At 37.4% G+C, this 17,441-nt stretch overlaps 1 protein-coding gene across 4 annotated transcripts in view; it reads left to right on the top strand.

Annotated features, from left to right (window-relative positions):
• Positions 1-17,441, top strand: part of Bcat1 (branched chain amino acid transaminase 1) — a 104,250-nt gene that overhangs the window by 48,823 nt on the left and 37,986 nt on the right. For all 4 annotated transcript variants that reach the window (XM_047551003.1, XM_047551002.1, XM_047551001.1 and 1 more), the window contains 2 exons: positions 9,156-9,266; positions 12,095-12,214. In XM_047551003.1, coding sequence (XP_047406959.1) covers positions 9,156-9,266; positions 12,095-12,214 — 231 coding nt within the window. The remainder of the gene's footprint in view (positions 1-9,155; positions 9,267-12,094; positions 12,215-17,441) is intronic.

Below are 17,441 nucleotides of genomic sequence, written 5' to 3'. Positions count from 1 at the left end.
AGAGCAAACATAAAGGACAGTTGGTAGGAAAATTAGTGAACAAAAACCCATACTCTTGATCTTTTATTAAATCACTTGTCTTTTCATATCTTATAATGATTGAGAAGGGGTTATTGAGTATATTATTATGATTAGATTTTAATGCTAATTGCATGCTTTTATGATCAGCAGTAACATGTAGTTATGTACATTAGGGGACATGTAATTAAATGTCCTCCTTTAAGCATGAGTTGGAGTAATTATAAGCATGAAGAGTTTAGTGAATTTGTTCACTAGTCCTTCTGAAGATACACAGTTAAGCAGATACTCTCAATTCTGTTGACTTTACCTCTACATTTCCTTTTAATGTGTTTTGGACATCTTTCCCAGAATATTAAAGGTGCTGAAAATAAATTATGGTCTACCTACTAAGGGAGTAAAAGAATAATTGTAAACTATTAATAGCTATAATGACAACTATTTTTGTTCACTGAGTTCCTTCATTGTGTCCTGTATTATGTACCTTATATCAATCATTTTATCTCCTCTAAATATCTTAAGTGAGCAAGTATGCAGTTAAACATTCAGGTTCCTAAGTCAGACTTTCTGGGCCCAAAATCTGTTTTAGTTGCTTCCTTGGGAGTTCTGTGACTTGAGAAATTTAATCATTTGTGCTTTCATATTTTTATCTAAAAACCTAAGGTAGTGATAATATCTACCTCACAGTATTCTTCTTAGTATAAAATAAGATAATTCATTCACACATATAACACCATGTCTGGTGCACAGTGGGCCCCTGGCTGTCCACTGTGGTAACCCCTGATGCAGGAGCATCGTTGACTATAGAAGCAGACTGAGAAAAAGTTTTTTCTTTCGACAATTATGCAATAGTGAAGAGGGAGCCAGTGTTCCAATGTGGAGCTCCAGTTCCCTGGAGCTCAATCCTATTAGTCCTGGAGCTTACACATGATCCTAAGTGTAAGCACTAAAAACACTAGGAGGTTTATTTTCATTAACTTGTTCAGAATTAGACAATCAAATCATTTTGGAAACATATTTACTGTTCATATATAGCCACAAAAAGTCAAATTTAGGATTCTTAAGTTCTATTCCCAGCTCTGTCTTTTAGCTATGTCAATTTGGTGAGTTCTTTCATAATTTATACCAAGCCCTTGCTGTGTCAGAGTGTGTAATGAAGAACAATTGAAATTGCTTTTAAATTGAAAAGAAGGTATACCGTATGGTCAAGCTAGATACTGCTTCTCAAACTTGGCATGGTTCTACCCCCAAGTTTCTGATTGCTAACAAGTATTGAGGTCATCTTAATTCTGCTGCTTTAAGAACCCCATTTTTGAGACTGGCATGTAGCAAGTAAATTAGGAAGGATTAATGCTATTTTGAAAAGATTTTAGTGGTCATTGGTTTTTGAAAACTCTTTGGAAATCTACTTAGATAAGTTGAAATCCTAGTCAGATTACTTTTTCCAAATTAGAGTTCCGTGATCTGATTGTTAAAAAAAAAAATCTCAAGGCTTAGGGCTGTAGGTCAGTGAGAAAAGTGCTTACCTCGACTGTGTCTGGATTTCATCTCCAGCACTGCAAACAAAACAAAACGACAACTCAAAATACTGTGATTCTTTCTTGTAAAAACCAATGTCTTTGTATTATTAGGGTCCTACTTATAATAAAAATATTTAAAAGATTTTCTTTAAGACCTGGATTGTGCAATGCATAGTTACCTATTTTGCATAACGAAGTGAATGACTCATTAATTATCTTCCACGTTTCTGGGGGTTGTCTAGGATGACTAAGTAGGTTATTGTTTGGGATCTCTTATGCGGTTGCTGTCAGTGGCTGGGATTGGTGTCAGCTCAAAGGCTTCTTAACTCACATGACTGGTACCCAGGTGGGGACTGAAAAGCTGGGGGGCTTCCAGTATCACTCTTTCTCTATGTCATTTCTTGCATGGTGGCTTCAGGTAGTCAGATGTCTTAGGTGGTGACCTAGGGGTCCAAAGGTGTGTGTGTCAAGAATGAGTCCAGTTGGGAGCTCCATGTTTTCTATATTCTAGCCTCAAAATCACATAGCATTATTTCTGCCATATTCTATTAGTCAGGATAGGCACAGAGGACTGACTGCTCAAGTTCAAAAGAAGGGAACAAATACCCCACCTCTTGATGAGGAATGTCAAGGATCTGAAAGACCATGTGGAAATACCGTGTGGCCATTTTTGGACTGTGATATGTAGAGTGATGGTGGGGGAGACCTAGGTATGCACTTGACTTTCCCTTAGAGTGACAAATTGGGCTGTTAAGATGTCATAGGTCAGGGATTGGGGTTGTGACTCAGTGGCAGAGTGCTTGCTTAGCATGTGAGAGGCACTGGGTTCGATCCCAAGCACCACATAAAAACTAAAGAAGTAAAATAAAGGTATTATGTGCATCTACAACTAAAAATATTTTTTACAAAAAGATGTCACAGGTCAGATACTGTATCAGTGTAATAGGAATTCAGGAAGCATAAAAACTACAGAATCTCTGGATTTTTTCACCAGGCACATTCATTTCATTCCCTGTTCACTTGTTCAGTGAATGTTGAGTGTCTACCAAGTGCCCGGGACTGCACAAGGTCCTGGAGGTAGAATGGCAGGCAAGCAAACCAGCTACAACCTTGCTCTCAAAGGACTGTTTCCTTCCTCCCTTCTTTCCTTATCCTCCACAAAGACAGTCAGGCTGATAATACCTCATTGTTAGGTCCCAACCTGAGAGGTTTTTTTGGGGGAAGTGGGGTACTGGGGTTTGAACCTGGGGTGCTTCACCACTGAGCTGTATACCTTTAGCCCTTTTTATTTTTTATCTTGAGACCGTCTCACTAAGTTACCTAGGCTGACCTGCAACTTGGCAATCCTCCTACCTCAGCCTCCTCAGTAGCTGGGATTTCAGTAGATTGCACCACTTTGCACCCTGTCCTGATTTTTAAGTGCAATAACAGTATTTTTTAAAATCAAAATTAAATATGAATACTGGCCTTGAACATATGTCTCCTCCATTCATCAGGCCTATTGATCTTAGAATTCATTTTATTTTGAGAACTACAACTCTGTGTACTTTCTGTTAATATTTGAAAATATTTTTAAATAGATAAATAAGTGACAATTTCAAATAGTGGAAAGAAATGTGAACTGTGAGTACGGAACACAAAAGAAATGAAAAGTTGATATTAGACAGTCCTTTTTTAGGTTCAAATAAATATTTAGTGAAACAAAGCATAATCATAAAAAAATAAGACATGTATGTTCTGTGTTTTTAATTAATACTAAAAGAATAAACACTCATGATAGTTAACATCCAGGGAACGAAACAGAACACTTGAAATTACAGAAGCCCTCATGGTCCCTTCTTGATTAGTGACCTTATATCTTCCTTTTGGTACATTACTCTTACTTCTGTGATGACCCTTCTTTGCTTTTTTGCATGAAGAGCATGGATCTCTAACACTATAGATTTGCTTCCTTTTGAAATTTGTGTATGTGGAATTATATTTTGGGTGCATCTGCATGCACCGTATTGTTTGAGCTCAGTGTTATATAAGATATATCCAGTCCAGGTGTGGTGATACACGCCTATAATCCCAATGACTTGGGAGGCTGAGGCAGGAGGATCACGAGTTCAAAGCTAGCCTCAGCAAAATTGAGGCACTAAGCAACTCAGTGAGACCCTGTCTCTAAATAAAATGCAAAATAAGACTGGGGATGTGGCTCAGTGGCCGAATGCCCCTGAGTTCAATCCCTGGTACCCCCAAAATTAAAAATAAATAAAAATAAAAGATCTATCCAGGCAGAATCAATCCTAACATTTGTGGGGCATGGGACATAAGTATGCACAGGAAGCCTGTGATCTGCCCTGTCCATGTCTTCCCATCCTGACTCTATCCTATACTGCAAATGCCACAGTATGCATACATACATACCCTCACCACCTGCCTGCATTAACCCATGGCCATTCTTAGGACTTAGGTGCAGGCACACCAGTGGTACCATCTGCTTTTGGGAGGATAAACCTGAGGAGCCTGTTCAATTCCTAAAAATAGGATCAGGTCTATTTGGGCAGAGTTTCGGGAAACGCTTGGATCCTGGTCCCGAAAGGAGGCTTGGGGTCCAGGTGAGCATGTCTTTTTGGCCCCTTTGGCTACTTGCTCCAAGGAGAAGCTCATAAGTGGACCAAGGTAGGGGTGAGAGCCCTCTAAAGTGTGAGGCTCAGGGCAGAGGTCCTGGCTACCTGAATCTGAGGGTGGTGGATACCACATTCCCATGTCCCTGCAGTCGGAGTTTTCTGTTATGTGAAAACATGCAGTCTTGGTGATGGACATTTGTTGTTTCCTTCTGTGACATTGATGTGTGTGAAATGGTGGTATACTTGTGAGAATTTCTCTAAGTTTCAGTTCTCAAAGTATGGTCCACAGACTCTCCAGGTTCCCCTGAAACCCCTTCAAGAGATAACTAAGGATAAAACTCTTCTTGTAATAATAGGCATTATTTTTCTTGTTCATTGTGCTGGCATTTGCACTAGGGAAAGCTTCATTGACCAACCTCTGCTAGTTGGTCCACCCATCATAGTTATAAAAAGAATGCCAGATTTACCGCAGAACGTTCTTGGGAAAGCAGTAGCAACTGTTAATTTTGTTAAATCTTGTCTCTTGAGTGTCATTTTACTATAATGTGTGATAAATAGCAACTTCATGTAAAGTACTTCTGAATCCTGAAGAACTATGCATCTGAGGGAAAAGAGATTGTGTAATTCTCTTGAACTTGAAGCTGCTTTTTTTCATCTAGCACCATTTTTGTCTTGAAAGAGCAAAGTGTGATTACTCAGATTTGGGCATTTGTCAAATGTTTTCTTGAAAATGAATGAAACTGTCACTTTAAGCAAAGCAATGGAAAAAAATGTCTTAGTAATGATAAAATTCTTGCTCAAAAGAAAAGTAGAAATTTGGAATTTTCTTTGAACTTGACCATTTTCATGGCTTAAAGAACTTTCTGATGTTAGTGGTGAAGCAGAGGTATGAGGAGGTGTTAGCCTTTGGAAGATCTGCATAACTCAGGAAGCCAGTTTTTCCAGTTGACCGTCGCATTATATTACAAATTTGTACATGGATAAAGATCTATTCACAGGGCCAGACTGCCTGGGATGTCATGTCGATATGTCAGTTTGATTAGTCTTGAACTGGTCCCCAGACTTCTGTTTTCAGTCTCCTGGTGAGAGTGGACTCCAAGGTGGTTGTCTTGTGAGAGCCTTGGAGGGCAGAAGAGAGGAGGTGGTCAGGTTGCTGCAGGAACACGCCTTCTCCCAGTTATTTATGCAAATGCTAGTCTAGGAGGAATTGAAAAGGGGTCTTACACATGTGGGTAAAGTCTCTAATCAGTTGATTTAAAGGTAAGCAAAAGAGAGGTTGTGACAGGTGAGCCTGACCTGGGGACTTCCCTGTGGAGAGGTTCCACAGCAGCTGCCCTACCATCACCCTCACTTTTTGTGCCTTACTGGGATTGCCAAGTGCAGATAAGCTGAGCTCGGGGCTGGTTAGATCCACTCTGCTGTAGACCTTTGCTGCCTGCCCGCCTGATCTAAACTCCAGGCTTGCTTAGCCAGTCCCCACAGTTGCATCGGTCAGTTTCTCATAATAAGTCTGTTAATATTGACCATCCCTCCTTCTGGTCCCCCTTCTCTAGTGGAACCTTGACTGACATGAACTCAATAAATTAACAGAGTATGAAAACTTCATTGATATGACTTCATATCCCACAGAACAACTAACCTGTTGGAAACCTCCACTTGTCAAGTTTTGAAGTGGTATCAAAGAAGAATATTGCAATTATGTGGAGACTGTATTAGAAATACTTCTTCCATTCTGAACCCCATGCATGTGTGTGAGATGGACTTTTCTTTACATACTGCAACGGAACAATATATTCAGAGCTTGAATGCAGAAGCAGGTATTTGTCTTCTATAGGCAAAACTTAAAGTTGTGAAATAATTTAAAGCATTGCCACACTTTACACTAATCCCTTCAGAAAATGTAGTTATTTTTCATTAAAATATGTTAATATATCATGATTTATTATTGTAAATAAATAAAGTTAAAATGTCACACTTCTAATTTCTAACATGATAAATATTGATAGAATGATTACATAAATGAAAGCTCTTTGAGAGCATCATAATTTTTAAAGACATGAGATAAAAAATTTTGAGAGCTATACATTTAAGAATGGTGCTACTGACTATAGACTATAACTAGAATTTTAAAAGAAAAGTAAAATCTATTTTCCCAAAATCACATATATCTATGTGACTTTCATTCAGATTGTTATGAATATATAGATCAACTGGGGAAGAGTAACACCTTTGTGCTATTGAGGCCTTCAACCGTGAACATGAGATTGCTTTCCACATGCAATTAAGTTGTGATTAACTTGATATTTCCCTAAGGGTTTTTTTTACTTCTTTTGTTAGATTTTTTTTTCCTGTCCTAATATTCCTACCTTTTAATTTTATTGTAAATAGTGTTTTACTTTTTTTTTTTTTTAACTATTGTCATTATTTAGGAATATAATTTGGCGTGTGGCTACCTTGCTTAAACAAATATTTGTTATCTGTCAACTTTTCTGGATTTTCTACATATTTAGCCATATCTTCTATGTTTCACACTCCATGGCAGTTTTATTTCATCCTTCTCAAAACTTACCTTTAATATCTCATTATTCTTGCCTTATTTTACTGTTTGTACAATATTTTGTAAGTGGTTGCTGTATGCAGTTTGTGATTTTCTTAAATTTGAAAGCTTTAGCATTTTGCCATTTCTAATGTTTGCTACAAGTTCATTATAGGTCTCTTGTCACATATGAAGCTCTCTTTTGTTTTCTTATCTGGAAAACTTAAAAATCATAAGTGGATATTCAATTTTATCAGATACATTTACTACACTTAATGGTAGTCATACAGGTTTTTAAAAATATAAGCTAATAATGTAATGAATCACATTAAGTAATTTTCATATGTTAAACCAGCGTTCCTTCCTGGGATAAACCCAATGTAGTCATGTTGTGCTATCCTTTTGTACATTTTTTATCTATATTTTTCAATGAGATTATCATAATATTTACATATATTTGAAACTATGTTATTAAGTGCATACAACTTTTAGAATATTTAAAAATTTTTAATGTGATATTTTGATATATGTAAGAATGATTAAATCAAGATAGTTAACATATCCCCATCACTTCACATATTTATCTTTTTTAAAGTGCCAACATTTGAAAATTATCATCAACAACTTTGAAATATACATTATTTTTATTAACTGTAGCTACATATGCCTCCTAACTGAAATTTGCATCCTTTGCCCAGTATCAGCCATAATGCCCCCATGGTAATCACAGTTCCACAGTTCTATTCTCTACGTATGAGTTTGCCTTTTCTAGATTTCATATAAATAAGATAATACAGCATTTGTCTTTTTGTACTTGGTTTGTTTCGATTAGCATAATGTTCTCCAGATTCATCCAGGTTGACAAAATGGCAGAATTTCCTTCCTCTTAAAGCGTGGTAGTCTTCTGTTATGCCTACATACCACGTTTTCTTTGTTCATTCATCTGTTGGTGGATACTTGGGTTGGTTCTGTGTTATGATATCTAAACAGTGCTGCACTAAGCACAGCAGTACAGATACGTCTTCAACATGTTGATTTCAATTCCTCCAGATACATACCCACTAGTGGAAAGGCTGATCATATGGTGGTTCCATATTTAGTTTTTTGAGGAACCTCCCTGGTGTTTTCCCCAATGGCTACATAATTTACATTCCCATCAACAATATACAAGAATTTCCTTTTCTCTTAGTCAGTGCTTGTTATCTTTTGTGTTTTTATTATAGTCTTTTTAAGTGTGTACAGTTTAAAAATAGTGAAATACAGGAAAACTCAGGAAGTTATCTCTGTCTTTAGTAAAGCTTCTTGCCTTAAAGTCTAGTTTCTTTTATATTTAGTAACATAACCCCACCAGGCTTTATTTGAGAAAGGATTTGCATGATAAACTTTTTTGTTTCAGATCTTATCTGCTGAGTCCAGTCTCACAACTTACCTTTTCACTGAAGCTTTAGTCCTATTATATTTTAAAAATTAATATGTTGGTACTTAAATACAGTGTCAAAATTCATGCTTTTAAATGGTGCTACCTTTTATATGTAGGAATTTAGGCTATCCATCTCTAATGGCCCTACTTTCCATTATTACTCAGTTTATCATATTTTCCACTGATTTTTCTTCTAGTAATGCTGGCCTTGTTTTTAGAAATGTGGATATTTTTTGGTTATAGTTTTGGTATTGATTTCTGGCCTGTCTTGTGTTTGGAAAACATGTGAAACAAATATGTACCCTGCAGGTAGTACCTGTAGGGTCCTGATGTACATGAGGTAAGTTTGCTTTCCTCATTCAGATCTTCCATATGTTTATTGAGCATTTATCTGTTTGTTCTAAAGATTACACAGAGAGGTTGTGTTAAATTTCCCACTAAAATTATTGATTTGTCTCTTTCCTTCATATTTATCTATGTACATAGTATTTTGAAATCTCCTCATATCTCTGCTTAGTTGTTGTTGTTCTGGGCCAGTTGGTGAAGCCTTAATGTAGCAGATTCTAGAGCTTCCTAGTTTCCATGATTTGGCCAACTGAACCAGCTCTAGTCAGAGAGATGATCTACTATCTGGACTTCGAATGAACCAGTTTAGATGAAAGGGTACATGGGTACACTTTAGAGGGCTGAGTGGCATAGAGCCTGTGGTTTCAATCGCCATGGTGCAGAGAGTTAACCATGTTCTGATTGGCAACACTGTCTGCCCACCTCCACTGAGTGCCATTTGGTAATATGGCCCCTGCTAAGGAAAGGGCACTCCTGAATTCCCAGCAGATTCTGTTAATGAAAGGACTTCCTATTTCCCCCAGTCTCTGTACCCAATGCTATTGACTCCTGTCTTCCCTAGATTTAATCCTCTAAAGTAGAGACCAATGTCAACAACTTTATGTGGTGAATGATAAAAGAACCCTCGGAAAAGCCAGTCTTTTGAACACAGGAATGGTGTTCATTCAGACACTTTCTAAGATACAGTTCTCTTTTATCCTCAGTTATTTGAAGGTTTAAAGGCATTTCGAGGAGTAGATAATAAAATTCGACTGTTTCGGCCAGACCTCAACATGGAAAGAATGTGTAAATCTGCTGTGAGAGCAACTTTGCCGGTACGTAAATTTAGAAGTGTCTTTTAATTCTTTGGCTCACTCTGAGTTTATCACCATGCAAATCATTTCTGCATAATTATGTCAATATTCATTATAAACCATATGAACATCAAAGTTATTTATGATTTTTTATCAGTGAGGTAAAAATATAAGGACATAAGCAATATCATTTGACAAGTTCACTGTATTTCTGCTTCTTTATGAAGGGCTGTGAGGGATTAATGTATATATGAGAGTTGAAAGGATAAGGGAAAAAAACATGTTTTAAGCTAAAATAAAATTTAAAGATCACATGAAATTATAGTATTGAAAATGGGAAATACAGTATGCAGCAGTTATTTGTTTTACACACCAGCAAGCATACAGTGATGTAACTCATTATTTCAAGTTTTGTTTTGGAGACAAGAAAAAAGGAATATCAAATCAAAATGGTTTCTTATAACCCTTGCATCCTGGCCAGGACCCTGTCATGAAGTAGAATTTATTTTAAAACGGGTTAGATTTAGATCCTAGGGTTCACATCAAGTAGGAGGTGACAGATGGCTCCCATGACCAGGTTGCTCTTCTGAAGAGAAAGAAACCCCTCTCTGTACACACCTGCAGGTCTAACCTGGAAGAGCTGGGCCCAGGCTGTGTGTGGAGAAGTCCCAGGAAAGTGGGAGCCGAGTAGCCCCTTGTTTTGCACCAGGATTTTGCTTCCTCTGCCTAGTTTTTTGTGTTTGTTTGTTTGTTTTTAATACTTTTTAGTTGTCAATGGATTTTTATTCTATTTGTTTGTTTATATGGGGTGCTGAGAATCAAACCTAGTTCCTTACATATGCGAGGCAAGCGCTCTACCACTGAGCTACAACCCCAGCCCCTTTGCCTAGTTTTGCAACCAGGCTTTACCCGTCTCCTTTAGAAGCCATGGTATAGTAGCACCAGGAAATTTAAAGTACAGTTTTGGACTAGGTCCTAGTTTTGCTCTTCTTCCCATTACAGCTAGTTCACTGGGAAGGAAAGGGAAGTAGCTTTATTGAACATCAGCTCTGCCGCAGATGGAGTAACGTGACTTCACTTTTCTGTCTCTGTTCAATCATAGCAATAGGCCCTTGTCAAGAAGAAATTTATAGTTAACTTTAGTGTAGTACCTTTGTACAGAGAAGAAAACTCAAGGCCAGAGAGTCTGAGTGACTTGCCCAGTGTCACACAGAACAGGGCCAAAAATTAGATCCAGGTTTTTTGACTCATTCATTACATTTTATCTCTAGAGAGCAGTATCAGAGATCTAAGCAGGTGATACATCTCCATGATTAGCATCTCAGTTTCTGTAACATCATTACACTGTGATTGCTGTAGAAATTAGTGTTTAAATTGGCAAGTCCTAGTGTCACGATCTTGTTTCTGATGCATTTCCACCTTGGGTAACCCATCATCTCTCTGAAAGCATGTTTATCTGCCCCACAATGGAGTAACTCCTTAATTGTTTCACAAACTGTCACCCATCTGGGATATAAAAACCCTTTCCTACTTGGAAGTAAACTGCTCTTTGCCTTTGCCCTTTGCCTGCTGGATTGTCTGTCTCTTACTGAAGTTCAGGATATCTGAACCTATACTGATTATAATCCTTTGTTGAAAATGTTACCAATGATTTTATCTAGTTTGTTGCTTTTTATAACGTTTGAGGAACAGAAGTCCTTAGATTTTATTTATTTATTTATTTTTGTGGGGGTGGGTACTGGGGATTGAACTCAGGGGCACTTAGCCACTGAGCCACATCCCCAGCCCTATTTTGTATGTTATTTAGTGACAGGGTCTCACTGAGTTGCTTAATGTCTCGATCTTGCTGAGCCTGGCTTAGAACTCTCAATCCTCCTATCTCAGCCTTCTGAGCCACCGGGACTACAGGTGTGTGCCACCATGCCTGGCTTAGATTTTAAATAGGCAAATTTCATTAAATTTTTTTGATTTATATTTACCTCTCTCTCTCTCTCTCTCTCTCTCTCTCTCTCTCTCTCTCTCTCTCTCTCTCTCTCTCTACTGTACCAGGGATTGAACCCTTGGCTCTTAGCCACTAAGCCAATCCTTGGCTCTTTTTATCTTTTATTTGAGACCAGATAAGTTGCTTAGGGTCTCACTACTAGCCTCAAACTTGTGATCCTCCTACCTTGGCCTCCTGAGTTGCTGGCATTACAGGCATTGCCACCACACCCAGTTATTTTACATCTCTTGATTAAAAATATTTACTTATCTTAAGGTCATAGATTTTCTTTTTTAAATAAAAGTCCTAACATTTTGCCACATTTAAATATAAAATTCAGTTACAATTTAGGGATGAGGTAAGAGGTAGAGATCTAATTTTCTTATTTTTTTTGGTACCAGGGATTGAACCCAGGGCTGCTTAACCACTGAGCCTCATCCCCAGCCCTTTTTATTTTTTATTTTGAGACAGGGTCTTACTAAGTTGCTGAGGGTGGCTTTGAACTTGCAATCCTCCTGCCTCAACTTCCCAAGCCACTAGAATTACAGACACGTGCCACTGTGCCCAGTGGGATCTAATTTCTTATCTTTTCTGTATGGATAGTTCATTTGACCACATCTTTTTGGGAAAATAATCACAGAAATATATTTTTTGTTTGGGTTTATTATGATTACTTTTTATTTTATTTTGTTTTTGAAAGCAAAGAAAATTACATTTCTTTAGAGTTAATTAGAACAGTAATCTGGGAAAACAGAGTTCAAGCAGTCTTGAAAATGTGTTCCTACACTACCTTTTGGAGCTCCCAAGAGGATGGTTTCTTCTTGGCACGTTGGGAGAAGGACATTCATTGGGCTTTTCATTCTTTCAGGTGTTTGACAAGAAGGAGCTTCTGGAGTGCATTCAGCAGCTTGTGCAGTTGGATCAAGAATGGGTTCCCTACTCCACCTCTGCCAGTCTCTACATTCGTCCCACGTTTATTGGAACTGAGGTACAGACTGGCTTCCTGTTTGTGGGTATCTTGGTGGGCAAGTGAGCACTGATCGTTCTTGCTTGAAGCCTTCAGTACTTGGTTTGAAGCAGCTCTCCAGAACTACCATTAATGGCTCCTTTCTCCTGATTGTCAAAACTAGGTAGCAGATGTTTTCTGTAGAAGGTCAGTAAATATTTCAGGCACTAGGAGCCATGTGGCTTCTGTCACAATTACTCCACTCTCACTGTAGTACTAATGCAGCCATAGACAAGACCTAAATCAGCCAGTGAATGAGAAAAGAGCAATACTCTTTGCCTTCCCCCATCAAGACTCATCATTATTTCCCAGGTGTACAAGTGTAATGCCTCCCAACATGGCGGCATTGCTCTAAGGTAGTAGCAGTACTGGTTTAGAAACTTGGAGAGGGAGAGCTGCTAATGTTTATTTTTATTTTCCTGAAGTCTTGGGATTTCTTGGCAAGGAGTGGGAATAGAAAGTCCTCTTCCAAAAAGAAAATGCTGAAAATAGAGTCCTTGAGGAGATTAGGGAAGGAACTTGAGGAGCTGGAGTGGCTGGTTTAAACAACATGGCCTCAAGATCACTCAACAGGTAACAGTATTGCAAAAAAGAGCACAGATTCAGCAATGCCTGGAGTGGCCAAGGGCATTTGAGTGGCAGGTATGATATATATAGTCTGTCACCTGTCTCTGGTGTCTGCTGGGCCTGAGAGTGAATGATATTAAGGCAAAATTGATGGCAGGAGATTGAATGTGGATGGCAGATGAGGAGGTGGTCACTTGGAGAGCTTTAGGATGGGTGAAATAGGGCTCCTTTGTGATAGTCTAGCCATTCTGTTCTCTACTGGGGTGTTTTATGACTACTAGGTTTTCTACTGGGTTTTATGAAGGCCCAACTCTGGGAATTATATACGGTCATAAAATAAATACCTAAGTGGTCCTTTAGCATCCTTTGATGACTTTTGAAAGACTACTAAGAATCTAGATAATAAATGTCATGAGTTGGAGCCTCCCAAATAAACTTAAAAACTTGGGATAATTTTTAAATTGATTTATTAACATTAATTAGTACCAGTTAATATTATTGACTCTTTAATTAACTTAGGAAGCAACTTTTTAATTTTAACTTTATGATAGGAGGAAGCAACGTCTAAAGTTGGTTGAAACACATTGTTCCTAATCTCAGAGTAATATTGTCCCTTTATTCTGAGACACTTTCCCAGTCTAATATCTGATTCTTCTTCTGGTTTGTTAAGAGTTTTGTCATGAATGGATGCTGGGTTTTGTCAATTGCTTTTTCTAAATTTCTTGACATTATTATGCAGTTTTATACTTTATTCCATTATTAATAAGTCATATCAATTCATTTTAAATGAATGTTAAATCAGTGTTACATTCCTGGGCTAACTCATGCTTGATCATTGAGAATAACCCATTTTGTATCTGTGGTCTTCAGTTTGCTAATATTTTGTTAAGAATTTTTGTATTAATGTTCATGAAAGATTGCCATCCATAGTTTTCCAATATGTCAAATTCTGTGATTTAGTAAATACCTGAGACTCCTAGAAGCCTATAATCTAGAGTTAGATAAAATTCTTAAATCTGGTTTTGCAGTCAATCCCATAAGTCACAATAATCCTCTCTATTGTGGGGTCCTCAGCTTTGTGTTACATGGAAGGCTTCATGCATCTGTGGAGCCCATCCTTGCACAAGGGTCTTGCTAATCTGTGTGTCATTCTAGTTTTAGTGTGTGGACTGTGTTGTGTTATGGTCCTCAACCTTTTGCACTTGAATCACCCAGGTGTTATTTAAAATACCTACATTGAGCTCAATGCCCAGAGAATCTAATTGAGTAGATTTAGGTGATGATTATGATGCCCACCCAAATTCAAGAGCACATCACAAAAGCCATCCTGATTGGTTCTCTATCTTTATGTGCTATCAACTTGTATGCCTGATCATACTTTGGACCTCAAGTTGAATCATTTTTTAAAAATCTGCCCAAGTACTGAGGTAAGAATTGAAGGAAATAAGTAATGCCATTTAATAAATGTTATTTATAAATGGTTGGTCTATCATCGATGATCATTTTCTAACTTATTGCAGAAAAATATTCCCTTATAATTCAGAAATGAACATGATACAAATAACATCCAGTAAAGTGCATGAATTTAAATATTTGTGCACTCCACAATGTTACACTGTTCATGTTGGTGCCATGTTCGTGCATCAATGGCTACATTTGGTATGTACAGTACTGGCTCGGTGATTGGAGCCCGTGGCCTCTGCTCACTGGAATTCTTTGAGGATGACTGGCTGGGCTGTCCTTTATGTTACATGACCATACGGTGGCTTCTGTCCTCTCACTGTCTTCACAGTGATTGCAGGCACACCTCTGTTAGTTATGTGATTTTTGTCCTTTTAGTCTTGTCTCCTGCTGGTCTTCATGTTTTTCTTTCATGTTCTTTTTAGTTCTTTTAACTGATTAAAGGCATTTTGATTTCTTTGAAAGAGCATATATATGTTGGAGTAATTTGTTAAAACACATAGGGACTGGGAGTGTAGCTCAGTGGTAGAGCGCTTGCCTGGCAAGTACAAGGCCTGGGTTCCATCTCCAACACCATCAGAAAAGAGAGACCCAGGGAGAGTGGGTAGGAGGAGACACTTAGCTAATCAGATATGTCCAATTCTATTCTCTGGTGTGGTAGTCACTTGTTTGTGTAGAGCACTTAGTATTCTATAACGGACACCTTTGTATTGGGTCCCAGCCAAGACACAGATAATCACAATCTGTGGAGGCAGATCAGAGATTCTTCTTAACCACTTTCAAGAGTATCACTATCCCAGATCTTGTTAAGTCATCAAATACATATGTATCTGGTGGTCTTAAAGCTTTATTTACTCTGTAAAGATTGCAAACTGGCAGAAAGGTAGAAATGTTTATAAATTGAGAGCTGACCTTCATTGAGAGCAGGGTGTTGAGTTCACTGTCTCTCATGGGCCATGATGTGACAGTCCTGTATTACTTATCACTTCTCATGCTCCGTATGATTCAGTAGCTGCCCTGTACCAGGGGAATGGCTCTGTTGGCAACTCATGAATTTCATAGTATTTGCAAAGGGCACTTTGTGTCTTCACATTCTTTATAACTAACTTTCATTTGTCTTCACAGTTATGTACCTGTTATACCAATGTTTTTGTGAAATTTTTGACATGAATAATAATTAAATCCATTATTAAATCCTTTTATTTTTAAGAGTATGTTAAGCAGAAGAGTATGGTATTAGAAAACATGTTTGATGTACTATTTTTTAAAATTTTTTATTTTTATTTTTACCAATTGCATTTTGAGTCATTATACACAAATGGGGTATTCAACAAGTGAGTAGGGATTAGTTAAAAAATATAGAAATTTGGGGAAAAATTTGGGAAAATTTTTTGTATGATTCGCATTAAAACACAATGCTAAACCTTAATGCATAAATTAAAACATAAAAATTAGCAACATGAATTGTATAGTATCCGTGTAGCACACAAATATATAAGTACATATAGTTTATTGCACATTATTTTCTTATGAAAAGTTTAGAGAATAAAATCATTTGCATTGCCAAATATTTCTCATATTAAAAAGAACTTCAGGGACTGGGGATATAGCTCAGTAGTGGAGCGCTTGCCTAGCACAACAAGGCTCTGGGTTCAATTCCCAGTAACACAAAAAGAAAAAAAGGGGGTAGGGAATCTTTAGCATCATTTTGACCAAAATCTTCTGAAGTGTTTATTTGTAGGTTGTTAAAAACTTAGTTTAGAAATTAAAAGTTAGAGTGCTTTAAACTCTCGCCGATTATGTACCAATTTTAAGTTAAGGCAAAATTTGAAATCATAACATTCATTTATTTATATTTATATATTTGTAGTGCTGGGAACTGAGTGCAGGATCTCAGGCATGACAGGCACACTCTCCACCACTGAATTATGCCCGTAGCCTCTAAAATCAAAATATTTAAATGAAGAAAGTTTAAATGAATGATTTCAGAAACAGACAAGAAGCTAAAGTCATATGACTTTCAGAAACCTAACAACCCTACATCCAAAGAAGCTAGGTTTTGCTGATTTCCAAACCACCTGTTTTCTCCAACATCTCAAGTTAGTGACCACGAAGGTTTGGCAGTGTGAATGCACACACGTGGGTACACTTATAAGTTCATGGGATTCTGGTAAGTGTCAATAGTGAAAATACTCCCAACTACAGACTCTAAAATTCTTTTTCTTCTTCCACTTCTTTCATTACATCTCAGTCCCATTTCATCATACTTCACATTTGAAAGGTGGTGGAATAAGAGAACTGAGTGAGAAAATCCCTAATGCCATGACCAGTGCAGCCAAACTTGCAGGTTCCAGCAAGGGGCAATGGGGGATTAAAAAATAAAGACTCAAAACCACAGATTTTGAAGATAAAGCTGAGATCAGGCGGAGTGCTGCTCTCTGAAGGACATATAGATCTAAAGAGTTACACCAGCGATCTTTATTTATATGACTCATTATCAGGTTAAAGACTATGCAAGCCTTATTCTTTGTATTCAGGAAAGTTACAGAAACTAGGACATCTAAGTAGCTTTTCTGTGGTTGCATTCCACGGTTGCAAAGTGCAATGCTAACAGCTTTGTATAGCTCTCAAGAAAGACCATTGTTTAAAGTTTCTATAAAGTGGGCAGGCTCAGGAGAAGCAGAGCTGGTGAAACATGGTGGTTGTCTAGCTTACTTATTTGAGGCCCTTAAGTGAGAAAAATAAACTTTCTTTAAATATGATATTTTTATAATAGGCAGTTGAAATATATACAAAGGCAGAACGAGTGGTGTAATAAATCCCCAGGTAACCATCTCTCAGGCTCATTATCTGTTCATGACTAACATGGTTCCATTCCTCCTTTACTCAATTTAAAAAAATCAGATTGTTCTTCATTATGTTGAGACATTCATAAAAATTTCATGCATATGCTAAATATTAGTAATTCATAAAAATTGTGATGCCAAATTAAAAATTAACATTAATTTCTGAATGAAAATAAGGCAGTATATATGTATACTATATATACACACACACACAACACACACACACACACACACACACACACACACACACACATGTATAAGAGATCTTAAATGGTCATCCTTGCTGTGTACCTGGTGATATTAAGAATTTCTCCAGATGAATGGGATTGAAACTT

Source organism: Sciurus carolinensis, chromosome 4 (assembly GCF_902686445.1).
Source record: "Sciurus carolinensis chromosome 4, mSciCar1.2, whole genome shotgun sequence".
In the NCBI taxonomy this organism is placed as follows: Eukaryota; Metazoa; Chordata; class Mammalia; order Rodentia; family Sciuridae; genus Sciurus; species Sciurus carolinensis.
This window is presented reverse-complemented; position numbering and strand designations above follow the sequence as displayed.